Raw genomic sequence first — 13,429 nt, forward strand, 5'->3', positions numbered from 1 at the left:
TACTCGAGAATCCTTGTCTAATGTTAAAATGTGTTTAATCAAACTTTCAGCTCTGAGAAAGGGTCGAAATCTTCACGGCACTATCGTTTATCATGGTAGACTAACTACCCGGCATAGCCTGCACTTACTGCCCAGTATAAACTTTGAATAGCATGGAACCGTCATCACTTCATTTGCTTTAAAACAATATTTAGAAACATCCAGAAACCTTAAACACACGTACACATCCAGTATCCCATTCAAACAAAATCTAAAGTAATTATTACATTTAGGCTTTAAATATCTAACTTAGCAAAGCACCAGTTTACCGGAAGTGTTTTACAGAACAACAAAGGGACACATGGCAAACATGAAACACAGATACAGTAGACACAGGCAGACACAGACCTTCAGCCTGCATTCTTTCCAGGAGCCAGCAGGGGGCGACCTCACTGCTTTCAAAAGGGGCCCAGATTTCTTACTTCTGTATAATAAATGACCCCCGGCTTCAAGAAAAGACACTCCTGATAAGGTCATGATCTCAGTCTTAATGAATACAACAGGATGTCTGCTTTGTAAATAATAATCACAAATGTCAGAGCAGGGTTAGGCTGGGACTAGCTTGTGACTGACAAGTATGAGTGTGCAGAGTCACTCCTCACTCCATCTTCACAACCAGTTTCAAAAGGCCATCGCAGCACAAACATGCTGAGCTCAGTACTTTGAAACAGGACACAGTCATCAGTCCCACTGGGATCGATGACTGTGTCCATCTTTTCTATACAGTCTGCAGGGTCGCTGAATAACTTACTTGTTACTCAGAGTAGCAATTAACTTAGTTTCTTTGCTCAGAGAACCGAGTGAAAGGCACAATAATCACAGTGCAGCTTAGTGTCAGCTGTTTCTAACAGGTGAACAAGTCAGTATTTTTAAATGTTTCCTATTATTCCCAGGTTTATGAGAAATCAGATGACCTGCAGGTAGCAAGCAGTCAGTAACATTAGAACATAAGGAGTGCTCTCAGAAGACTGATCTTTAAAACAGCGTGTGAGACGTACAGTTCAATACAATCATAATGGATTTATATAGCGCTTTTCCAGGAACCCAAAGTGCTTTACAATGCCACTGTGCATTCACTCTCACATTCACACTGGTGGAGGCAGCTACAGGTGTAGCCTCAGCTGCCCTGACAGAGGCGAGGCTGCCATATCGCGCCACCGGCCCCTCTGGCCATCACCAGTAGGCGGTAGGGTAAAGTGTCTTGCCCAAGGACACAACGACCAGGACAGAGAGCCCGGGGATCGAACCGGCGACCTTCCGTTACAGATGCGATTTAACATCTGCAGGAAGCTCCTGAGGATGTTTTACCAGTCAGTGGTTGCTGGAGTACTTTTCTATGCTGTGGTGTGTTGGGGGAGCAGCACAGCAAAGAGGGACTCATCCAGGCTGGAGAAACTGATCAGGAGGGCTAGCTCTGTGGTCGGCATGAAGCTGGACACTCTGGTGACAGTGGCAGAGAAAAGGACATTAAAGAAACTGATGGACATTATGGACAATGCTGGGCATCCTCTGCACACGGCCATAAACAACCAGAAGAGTCTGTTCAGTGACAGGTTGCTTCTCCCAAAGACAAGAACTAACAGACTTAAAAACTCCTTTGTCCCACACGCCATCAGACTGTTTAACTCCTCTCTGGAGGGGAGAGGGAGGGGAAACAGGAGGACAAAGGAGGGGGGAACAACTAAGCTGTAGTGCCTCTGCACCTCACTGTACAATACCTTGTGCAATACTTTTTGTAAATAGTCAACAGTGCAATAGACCTCAATACTTGAAATGTGCAATTCACTTGTATTTTTATTTTTTATTCCTATTTATTCTATTTATCCCCTTCGTATATTTTATTTATATTTGTCTCTGTATTTATATATGTGTGTGTGTGTGTGTATATATATATATATAACAGTTCTGTAACTGTAACTTTGGTCGTTGCTGTGCTTTTTTTGGAAGTCGAATTTCCCAGAGGAACCCACCCGAGGGATTAATAAAGTTCTATCTTATTACTATGTTGTCTCTTGCTTTTATATTTTCCTCTCCAATACAAGCTGCAATACAAGGATGCATTACACACAGACGGTTATACGAGTACTTTTTCTGTCATAAAGGAATCAAAAGTTCTAATTTCACTGAAAATAAAGCAGTTTCACATCTTTTAGATCCATTTTTAGTTTCCCAAGTTCTCATAACGTCAACTAAGAGTCGCAAAGAGAGAATCGAAAATTTGATTCATACTTCTGAAATCAGTCTTCCACAGCACGGAGGCGGCTCTAACTGGGTCACAGGCATATTGAGATGAAAAACTGTTCCTGGCCTTGTCGTAAACCACGGTTTAATTTTCATTATGTTTGGGAAAGACAGAATATATAGAAGATATAGCCACAGTGTTACGTGGTTAGATAGCTATAGCTCTGGGTTCATGTGAAATATTTGCTGAGCTGATGCTGGTTCTTGTGTTTGGTCGGTGTGTGGAGCTCTCGTGTCTTCCCTGTGTTCCTCTTCCAGTTTTATAACATTTCATTATCCACAGTGGACACACTCAGAACAGTCAAAGCTGATCACACTGCAGCTCATCCAAAAGGTAATCACAGATATCACCTCATTCACTCACCAGATCACGGACTCACCACATAGCAAGGCATATTATTATTATTATTATTATTATTATTATTATTATTATTATTATTATTATTATTATTATTATCATCATCATCAGATAATTATATTTTACATTCTCTATGAGACTCTAAAAGAACTTTACTGAGTTCTGTAAACAGGGCTGATTGGTATTTAATGGAAACCTATAAAAACATGGGTCTCACCTAAAAACGTTTCTGTACAGTAATTTAGAATTTCTCTCTCTCATTGCAGACATCTATTTAAAAACTCAATAATGCTGATGGGTGGAAGTCTAAAACACTCTTTGGCACACTCAGTAGATAAAGACAGAGCAACAACCAGCCTGAGCCCTGGAACTGGTTCCATCAGAGTCACAGCTTCATTTAAGGAAAACAAATAGTACAATTAACAGCTATCCTCTTCAGGCTTGTTGTGCACCAGTGCACCACTCCCAGCACTCCTGCAACATCACCCAACAGCATTTCATCGAATGTTTCATCACACGCTGCTACTCTCTTTTATTCAGTTGCACAATACTGTCAAGAATCACCTGCACTGATAGTTAAGTTATTTATTTTTCAGGATATAGTTATATTGTTACTTTATTAGAGTTATTTGATATTATATTTGTATTACTGTATATTACTGTTACTACTATTCTTATTGTATATGTTGTATATCTTATTCCTGTGCTCCTCTGTCTCTCCTGCTGCATTGAGCATGTGTACGACAAAAATTCCCTCGGGATAAATAAAGTTCTTCTTATCTTATCTTATCTTATCTTATCTTATCTTATCTTATCTTATCTTATCTTATCTTATCTTATCTTATCTTACATTTAAGCAGTTCTGCACTTTTGCATTTGGTGCAAACTGTTCTAAATCGCTCATGTGCAATCATGCAAACATATCACGGTGCAAAAAGAGCAAATATTATATCCTGTAAGTATAACTATAGCAGCAGGAATCAAAGACAAGAGGGGAGAAAGCAACTGCATACTTTGAGCTATTACATTGGTGAAAATGAACACAAGATTTAAAGCTGTGGAGAGCTGAAGGCAGAGAGGCTTGGGTACGCTTCTTTGTTTGGAACCAGTCGTCCATTAGTCGTTAACGAACTCTACAAATTCAAAAACACTGAAACAAAACAGTCACATGTCTTAGGATGGAAGGGCAGGGATAGACCTATTGGCATCAGTTTTCTACTTACCTCTCAAAGCACTTAAAACAAGCTACATTACCTCCACTCTCACACCCATGATCAAATAATTTCCCCCAGGGATCAATAAAGTATTCTGATTCTGATTCTGATTCTGAATTTAAACTCTCCAACAGCAACACTGTACTCTGGATTCATATTGCTGTCATGATAAGCAGAGCATCACCATATCACTCAAATATGTGTTTAAGATAAAACAGAAAGTAAAGTGATGGAGAATTTTATAATCTTATGTAAAGTAGTAGAAATATGTGCATGCCAGTCGAGATGCTGCAAAGTGCAAGTGTGGAGCTTCAAGCAGTGTCTCTCAGTTTTGGGCCTGAGGAGCGCTGCAGCTTTGACGGGAGGACGTCTGTTTATTATTTATATCACTGAGACGTTTGTGCATTTAACGAAAAACTGGATAAATGGAACCAAATGGGATTTTGCAGCTGTTAAACTGCTTTCGATAGTTTTGCATTTGCTTCGTGTTACAATTGCTGCATCAACACAATCTACTGAAGCTGAGCACAGAGCTGCCAATATAGATCATTACTCTCGTCTACGCGGTGTAAAGTAGGAACATCAGATGAGCACGTGCTTTTGCAACTTTGGCCTTTTTAAAGACGCTTTGCAGAACTAAACAGTGAAACCATCTCCTTTCAATAGCTTTTTGCACATGCAGGGGCTGACGGCTTCTCATTACATGCATGCGCTTCATAGTAAACCATCCTGAAACAATGACAGCAGCAGAAATAAACCACCATTTTCCGGGTGACTGTAGTGCTGACTGTAACTTCAGTCAGCTTTGTCAAAAACGGGGTTTAACCCCACAGAGTGTTTCCAGGCAAAACACAGATGTGACGTCAGGACACTGAATGTCACAACATCAGCACTTTCACAGTGAACTATCTGAAAATGCACTTGCAAAATTAGCTGTTTTCCACTGTTTGCACCTTATCGTTGCATATTAGGTGCAGCAGGCCTGAGAGGAATGCATAAATGAAACTACGAAAATGATTGTTATATTCCAGAGAGAAATAGCAAATCAGCGATAATGTTAAAATACAACATGTGGGGAACTTGTGGGTGCTGATTGCATCATGCGCTGCATTATGCTGCAAGCAGGACTTGAATGCTGTTTTAAAAGTCCTTTAAAAGCTTTACAGGAACAAATGTGACAAATTAGTGACACAGTTTGCTTTTGCCTTGAAAGTAGTCAGAGTTATTACGTTTTGGAGTTGATGTCTGCAAGCTGCTTCAATCACAGGTTAAAAACGTAAACTTAAACATATACTTGTGCTAACCTGGACTAGACTAAGCTGTTATTTTGGAGCTGAATGGACCCGCCTAAGTAGAGAACAACGTTTGTCTGTGTTTTTGCAGAAAACCATCCTGCTGTGACGAGGCAACACAGTTTTGGAAAACAAAAACAGTTTCTACTGTACATCCCACTCACAGCTTTGTGTAGTCACTCTACTCCCCTACAAAGCTCAGTGTTCTGCTGTTTAGTTTAGTTAGCCTGCCTTGTTTTGTTTTTGTTTGTCTAAAAGCATATAAAGATGAATTAACCTCTTGATGCCACCAGTTCACGAGCGACTCCCCGGGGTTTGGTTTTTCAGACACTACACAATGGTCCATCTGAGGTGAAGCCCAGTAAGTTTTGATCCTCCGGTTTTGTTGTTTCAAACAGGAGATAATTGTATAAAAAGAAGTTAAACTACAACTAAAGACAATAAGACTATGTGCATGTAAAATATCAAATATTCAGCAAGAATACACAAGTATTCAGGAATATTCATTAACTTGGGAAGAGTCATGGACAGAAAATCATGTTAGCAATGGCTCAGTGAAAAACAACAGTTGGTTTGTTTTTATGCTTTACAGATTTTGCACTGTTATCTAAAACTTGGAAGGAAAATTCAACAGTCACAGGAATTCAAACTAAATATTCACCCAGCAAAAGTTTCCACACGAACAAGTCATTTGTGCACGTTAGTTTCCACCCAAGATTCACCTGCCAAAGCCTCAATCAGCGACTGTGCCTCAGAGACGCGCTCACACGCTTCATGTAAAATCAACAAAACTCTAAAAACAATCAGATTTTGGAATTAGACACAAAAGCTTCAGTGAGCAGAGCATTTAGTGTATATTTGAATAAAGCACTGAATCACTGAATTTTGCTGTATGAGCATATGCAAAGGATCTTAAATTATTCACAGAGTTGAAAGAGATGTAAAAATTCCCGAGCCAGCAGGTGTTACTTTGTTTTCAGTAGCTGTTCTGGAACATTCTTACGCTCTTCACATCCTTTAAAGAACATAAACAGCATCATGTTTATTTTTTCTGTCTTATTAATATTGAAGTTTTCTTGAGAATTTAATTGACTGCTGTCATCTTTTACCATGATTTCCTTTCTTTGTTTTTTCATGTTTTGAGCAGCTTCTTCTGTTTTCTTCAGACAGAGGATGCTGCTATTAAACTAGTTCATTAAAATCATAGAAAAATGAAATTCATGTTTTTCTCAGTGTTCCAGCAGAACCACAACCACGTTGCCATCTCTCTTACCGGCAAAACCTCGTCATCATTTCCTGTGCTGCTGCACAGTTTCCATGACAGCACCGTAAGGAAATATAAAGATGAGTTTCACTCATTTTCATGTATTTCTGTCAAATTTGCTCAGTGTGAGTGATCGCCAGCTTAAGGATCATTTTAAGTGCCTGTGGCTTTCTGTGTAGCAGTGTAGGATGTTCCTGACTCACTGTATGATGGGATGGATTGTGTTGACAGCTCTTAGCTTCTGCCTGCCTGTGTGGAGCGGTGAGTATAAACAGCCTTTTACTGATGATTTTTGTAACACTTTAAAAAACATTATTTTTAAGTTCATTACGAACAAGAAAAGCGAATGAGACTGGAATCAGATTAAACAGCACTACAGATAAAGACAATGGTGCCACAGTCATGCAAAACCATTGAAGCTTTGTGTTCTGTGGGGCACATTGAAGAACCTGAGGGCAGTTCTGACAGGATTCGTTGGGACACCAAACATATGTTAACTAGCTGCTGGACCATGTACCACAGTGACTACATTTCCACATGAGCAGACATATAAAGTAGCTTGGAAGCTTTAATGGTGGAGCTGTGTAGACACACTTTGCTCCTACATGAGCAAGTTTAAGACTTACTGTTGACTTAAAACGTAAAACTGGTGCCAAGCCCAGCATCAGTGACGTGAAACATGTAAGGTTTTCAGGTGTCAGGTGGTATTTTCTGTATTTAAAAGAAGTCATCATTTCAGACGCGATACATGGAAAATATTAAATACATGTGAAGACTGCTGAAACCTTTAGTTTGCAGGATGTAATCACAGAACGGGCATTCATTTGACAGGTGGAGTGACCCTTGGATCCAGACGTTTTGCCACCAGAATGACAAAACTGATCATAAAGTGAATCTTCAGCAATATTTCTTTTTGATAGATAGTTCAGCTGTCCTTAGCTGAACCGTTTTGCTGCTGTGGCTCTGAAGTTTACTGCTCCTTGTGGATTCAGCTAACTGTATTATAAGGCATTGTAATGTGGTTTTAGCTTTTAAAGTGCTAGCCAGGAAAGGAGCCAAGCAAATTTAATGTATTCCAATTAATTTTCAACAAGCACATCATGAATCGTCGTGTGATGAAAAACATAAAAGAGTCATGGAATTTCTAATGTAGGATTAAACAATTCAGGTATATTAAATGTCACTGTTCAGCAGGCCTTCAGTAGGTCGGTGCTGAATTTAACTATCAGCTCGATAGACATTCAAACACAGAGTAACAGGAGGGGGTAAAGTAACATGACGCATGTTGAGTTTGTCAATGCCAAACTTCTGAGAATCTCTGAAAGGACTCGGCTTGGAGGAAAACCAATGAAACAACAATTCAAATTTGATAACTTTTGAACTGGAGGAGTCAGACGGCCTTTCCAAACACTCATCCTCACCTCAGCTCTCAGAAAGAAGAGCATCATGTCTTAGCTCCTGTGAGGTTTTCCAAAGGTTGTGTCCTGTCTGTTTAATCCATACAAAGCTTACAAAACCCAGAATTTGCTCCCATAATTTTATTATTTCCTTGTGCTAGCTCATTTGTCGTTATATGAAAAGATTTATATATACGTTTCTTTCTTTGAGTGCTCCATTGGAACTGGACTCTGATATGTAAATGGTTTTAGCTGATAGTAATGTATTTGCTTCTTCATTGCTACTACTAATAGTCACTTATACCTTTTCTCACGCCAGCTACGAAAGTGACCCAGCCCTACAGAGTGGTCAGCACCAATGGTGTGGCACAGATTCAGTGTGTTATTCATCCACAAAGCCTGAAATACCCATACCCTGAGGAGGCCAGAGTCACTGTGCTGAAGGGCCTCCATGGCCACCAAGAAATCTGCTTCTCCATCCTTAACTTCACGGACCAGAGAGAGACACGTATGGAGCAAAAAGAACAGGTAATTATTGTTTTTGTGCTTTTTTGCCTGTTAAGGTTGAGTTTTCTTCAGGAATCTGCCACTGCGACCTGCTAGTGACACAAGATAACACTTTATGCTTAAAAACTCAGGTGGTCGAGCAGGTCACCTACTAATTGGAAGGTTGGTGGTTCCACCTCCTTCTGTTCCAGTCAGCATGCCAAATATCGTTGGGCGAGGTACTAAACCCCATGTTGCCCTCCGATGCATCCACTGGTGTGTGAATGTTAGAAAGCAGAGAAAACAGTGCTCGTGGGAATGAAGTTATGAAAGTGCTTTCAGTGCTCAGAGTGGAAAAGCGCTATATAAACATATTTATATCATGGCTCACAACTGAAGAAGCCCACTTTCACTACACCCTTAATTTACCCTCAGTTACCAAACGAAGGTGGTTCATGTGCTCAGCAAACTGCATGCATGAGACGTCTTTAGTGAACAAGGTGTCAAACATTAAGAATCCAGATCCCGTCCTACAAATGTATATTTCTTCCTCCATAAATATTCTTTTTCTTCATTATACATTAAACTGAAGATTGCACTCTTACAAATGGCACAAACATTAGACTGAAATACAAAATACAAAGTGTGAAACTTGTGCACGGAGTGTTGAGGTACAATGATGTCCTGCACATTTCAGGTGGAGTGCACTGCTGAGACCACACATGACACTGTGGAGGTGACACTCTCTGGACTGAATGCCACTGACACAGATATGTATCGCTGTGAAATACAGATCTTCTACCCACCACCGTACCTGCGGCTTATTGGCAATGGCACACTCATTCATGTCCTCGGTGAGGCGACCGCACTGCCATGTTTATCCACAGAGCTGAAATTTTGAGTGCACATCACTTTTTCAGTCTTACGTTTCCTGTTCTGCGTTCACAGACAGCTCCAGCTGCCCCATGCAGGAAACTCAGAGGCAAAGTCAGCACCAGGGTGAAGAAGAGGGAGATGATGATAACACGGCACCTGTCAGTGTTCCTGTGGTTGTCCTGGTGATCGCAATCATTTGTGTCTTAATCATCATCATCTACTTCCAGGTCAGAACATTATTCATTTATTTTGTCTTTATCGGGAATTTGATTAGTATTTATTTCTAATTAGTAGTATCACAGCAACCTGACTCCAACACAATGAACTGTTTCTGATGCAAAGAGTGTGACTCTGTGGTGTGAATCATCAGTCATTGGCTAACTGCCTTACAGAAGGTAACTGGTTCTAATTTTTCACGTGGAATATTACAGTTTCACTTATGAAAGAGCAAACACGAGGCACTGAACCAACGCTGCACGGGTTGTTTAAAAAGCAGTAAAGCAGTTTTGTGTTTTCTTTTAGCCTCGAGGCATTTATCAGCTGCGAGCCACTGATGTTTCGCTCCTCGTCCAGAGCAGTTTCAGAGACATGGAAACGTTTTTCTACCATGCTATTTAGGAAAATCACTTCCTGTGTGCTCGGGCACCCCATGGGGTGTTCTGCCCTCTGCACAAACAAAATTGATGCTTCTAAAATTGTTTCTAGCATGTTTTAAAATTTCAGCCAAAGCTACAAATTATTGTGGCTGTGCAGGATCAGGAAACGGCCTGTATTTGTATAGCGCTTTACTAGTCCCTAAGGACCCCAAAGTGCTTTACACATCCAGTCATCCACCCATTCACACACTGGTGATAGCAGCTACATGTAGCCACAGCCACCCTGGGGCGCACTGACAGAGGCGAGGCTGCCGGACACAGGCGCCACCGGGCCCTCTGACCACCACCAGCAGGCAAACACGGGGTTAGCATCTTGCCCAAGGATATTTGGCATGCAGCCAGGAGGCAGCCGGGGATCGAACCACCGACCTTCTGATTAGTGGCTGACCTGCTCTGCCACCTAAGCTGCAGCCAGTGTTGCATGCTGCATCCTCCACGTGCCGTCCCAGCTCAGCTGCCTGGTTTCCAGAAAGTAGTTCTCTTGTTGATACTGTAACAACTGTAAAGAGAACTCTTTCACTTTGTAGGGTTTTTTCTCCACTTTGACAGCCTTACAGCAACCTTGCAGAAACCTTTCTTGACCTCAGTTTGCCCCACTTATTTCTTTCCAATCACTTCTCAGTGTTTTAGCCTGTTTATCGGTTAAGGCATAAAGTAGTAGTATATTTATGCACATATTCATGGTTAACAGTCCAAGAGTACTAATGGCATGAAAGTCTTAGTGGTGTAAAGGATTATTCAAGATCAACAAGAGAAACACAATATGTCAGGCTGACAGAAATCTTTATCCTTCAAAGGTCAAATCTTTCCATAAGCCTCTCGTGTCACAGACAAATCATGTGACCTTTTCCTTCCACGTAGCTGTCAGGCTCTGCTGCATACTATCCATCGAAAGCAATGATAATTATTCACTCCATTAACATCTGCATGCTTTCCATTTTCAGACTGTCCAATGTGAACGGGGGAGGAGAGAAATGCTGAGGCCGTGGCCTGGCACACTTCATAAGGTGGACGGAGCTTCAGGTCCATGTGAAAACATCGTGTGTAACATGTGAACGCTGATGATGGAGCTATCGTGTGCAGGGCAGATTTTTCTTTGGCTCAGAAGCGTTAGAATAATATTATTGCTTCTACCTAGTGAGCGGGGTGGGGATGATCATTTTCACCTCTTTGACGACTGATGAAAAACACCAAAATAACATTTTACTTTTTAAGTGAAAAAATAATGTTTACATTCTTGTAAACTCAAATGATGGTAAAAAGCTGTAGCTTTAATTTTCCATTGAGTTTAGATGTAAAATCACTTGTATTGTGCACAGCTTAAATGCAACTTAAAATGCAATGCTTGGGATAATTAAAAGAGTACAATGATAGCTGTCTTTTACTGCAACTATTGTTATTGTTGTAATGCAAAGCAAATGTTCATGTATTCATGTTGGATGTTAACACAAAATAAAGTTTTTTGACTTTAAATTGTACTTTTGTTATCTGAAAAATATAAATATGTGTTGTTGCAACAGGAGACATTTTTGGAAAACACTTTTTAATAGTTTTCAGGACTTTTCTAAAAGTCCTTTAAATCAGAATAAGCCTCGTTGTGTACAAACGGGCTATTTCTTTGCTGTTATGTCAAATAACAGAGAAGCCAACAGATAAATATTGACAAGAGGACGTCCACATGGCACAGACAATAACGACACATATAGCATATTTATCATGTGTCTCACTGCATAAACTATGGCTCATCAAAGGTGTTGGAGCCTTGCTTACTGACCTGTTGTTGTTCCTAAAGTAGAATGGGAGGCAGAGCCTTCGGCGTTCAGGCTCCTTTTCCCTGGAACCAGCTCCCAGTTTGGGTTTGGGAGACAGACACCTTCTTTACTTTTAAGGTTAGGCTTCAAGCTTTTTTTGATACATCTTAAAGTTAGGGCTTGATCAGCTGACTTAGTATGCATCATATGTATGATATATGGAGCTTTTTCCACTCATCTCTTTTCATAAAAGAATCCACAATAGCATCTAAAGAACTCCAGGCCTCACCTGCCTCGGTTAAGGTCAGTGGTCATGATTCAACTGTAATAAAGAGGCTAACAAGGTAAAAATGGATCCAAGGTGAAAACAGCTTACATGTGCAGCAGGGGTGGCAGGTGGGGGCATGTAAGATGCAGTGGAAATGAAATGGTTGACTGATCAGTCTCATCAGTCAGCAGTGTTCCCCAGGAACGTCCTCTCTCCCCTTTTCTGTGTATACAGTATATTGTCTGAATCATTGCAGAGCCATGGCTTCTTTTAAGATCACTTAAGTGTTTTCTTACTGCAGTAAAACTGCCTCTTTTAGTTCAGTTCATTTCATTTTATTTATATAGCGTCAGCATCTAGTGACGGCCAAATGAAGCCGTCTGAAGCACTGAAGCTTGTGTTAGTGTTGTGTTCTGTTAGTCCTCTTTGGTGCCATCTTGTGGCCAAAAGCAAAAGTTGCGTGAAGAGCAGCTTGCATCTACAACTTGAAATGACAGCTTCTGTTTAATATCATAAAAACAACACATAAGGTTATTCTATTTATTTTTTATACAGCAGAACATCCTCTCTTTCTTGCTCGCTCCATGTCTCTCAGTATATCCCACATGGGTTTACGATCTCTCACACAAAATCACCACAACACAGCACAAATCCCACTAAAGATTCACTTCTGTATAAACCACTGAATCAGATACTGCAGCAGCAGCAGCTTCGGACGTCACTGATCACTTGACAGCCCAACCAAGCCTGGATACACTGGGATGAAGACTGAAATATTGTTTGTCTGCTGCTGGTTCTCAAAATTATTGGTTCATAAAAACTGCATGTATAAAGTAAGTAAAAGGTTTGCTGTTTTTTTCCCTTATGCTGGGCTCACACTGTGCGATTTTTGGCCCATTTTGAGACGATTTTTGAGTCGTGCGACCGTTTTGGCGATCGGCCCGATTTTGGCCTTCATCGTGCATCGTGCATCGTGTAGTATATGTGGGGTAACGAGAAGCAATTGGCACCTCACGACCAGCTCCCGATCATCAATCGCATGATCGTGAGGATTTCAAACCTGTTTGAAATCCTCGCGATCCGTCGTGAGGGTGTCACCGCAGTTTGTCACACTGCGCACGCGCAAACACAAATGTCAGCGAAAAAGACGGAGCAGCACGGCAGTGCAGCATGTGATCTGGACACAAGCGATGGAGGCACAACTTGTAGAACTATGGCAAGCTCATCCGAGCCTTTTCGATGTGGCCTCACAAAATTATCACGACCACAACAACCGTGAAAATAGTTGGATCTACATGCTGCTCAATCACAGCTGCCTGGTCATGTTCTTCATTAGCAATTTAGCAAAGTTGATGGTGGTGGTGTGTCTGTGTGAGTGAAAGACAGAGAGAGAGAGCGACAGAATTTCTGTTATAACCTTCATGTTATGGAGGCACAGTGTGAGCACTCAGGTCGCATCAGAGCATCGGGCGGTATAGTGTGAGACTCTGCATCGTGACCTATGAACTTCTAACCCCTGCGAGTCAATCGTACAGTTTGAGCAGGAGCTGAATCGCGCGACTGAAAAAATCGCACAGTGTCTGCCCA

At 41.0% G+C, this 13,429-nt stretch overlaps 2 protein-coding genes across 2 annotated transcripts in view; both read left to right on the forward strand.

The window, feature by feature from the left end:
- Positions 1 to 13,429, forward strand: part of LOC146690065 (uncharacterized) — a 325,810-nt gene that overhangs the window by 190,747 nt on the left and 121,634 nt on the right. The gene's annotated exons all lie outside the window — the stretch shown is intronic.
- On the forward strand, positions 6,472 to 11,296 carry cd28 (CD28 molecule). The gene is made up of 5 exons (XM_085434928.1): positions 6,472 to 6,669; positions 8,125 to 8,333; positions 8,989 to 9,145; positions 9,240 to 9,394; positions 10,768 to 11,296. The coding sequence occupies exons 1-5, from the start codon at positions 6,597 to 6,599 to the stop codon at positions 10,876 to 10,878; spliced, it is 705 nt and encodes a 234-aa protein (XP_085291054.1). The 5' UTR covers positions 6,472 to 6,596; the 3' UTR covers positions 10,879 to 11,296.

Source organism: Copadichromis virginalis, linkage group LG16, assembly GCF_057382275.1.
Source record: "Copadichromis virginalis isolate Kocher_CV1m ecotype Utaka linkage group LG16, C_Virginalis_male_GT1.1, whole genome shotgun sequence".
Lineage (NCBI taxonomy): Eukaryota > Metazoa > Chordata > Actinopteri > Cichliformes > Cichlidae > Copadichromis > Copadichromis virginalis.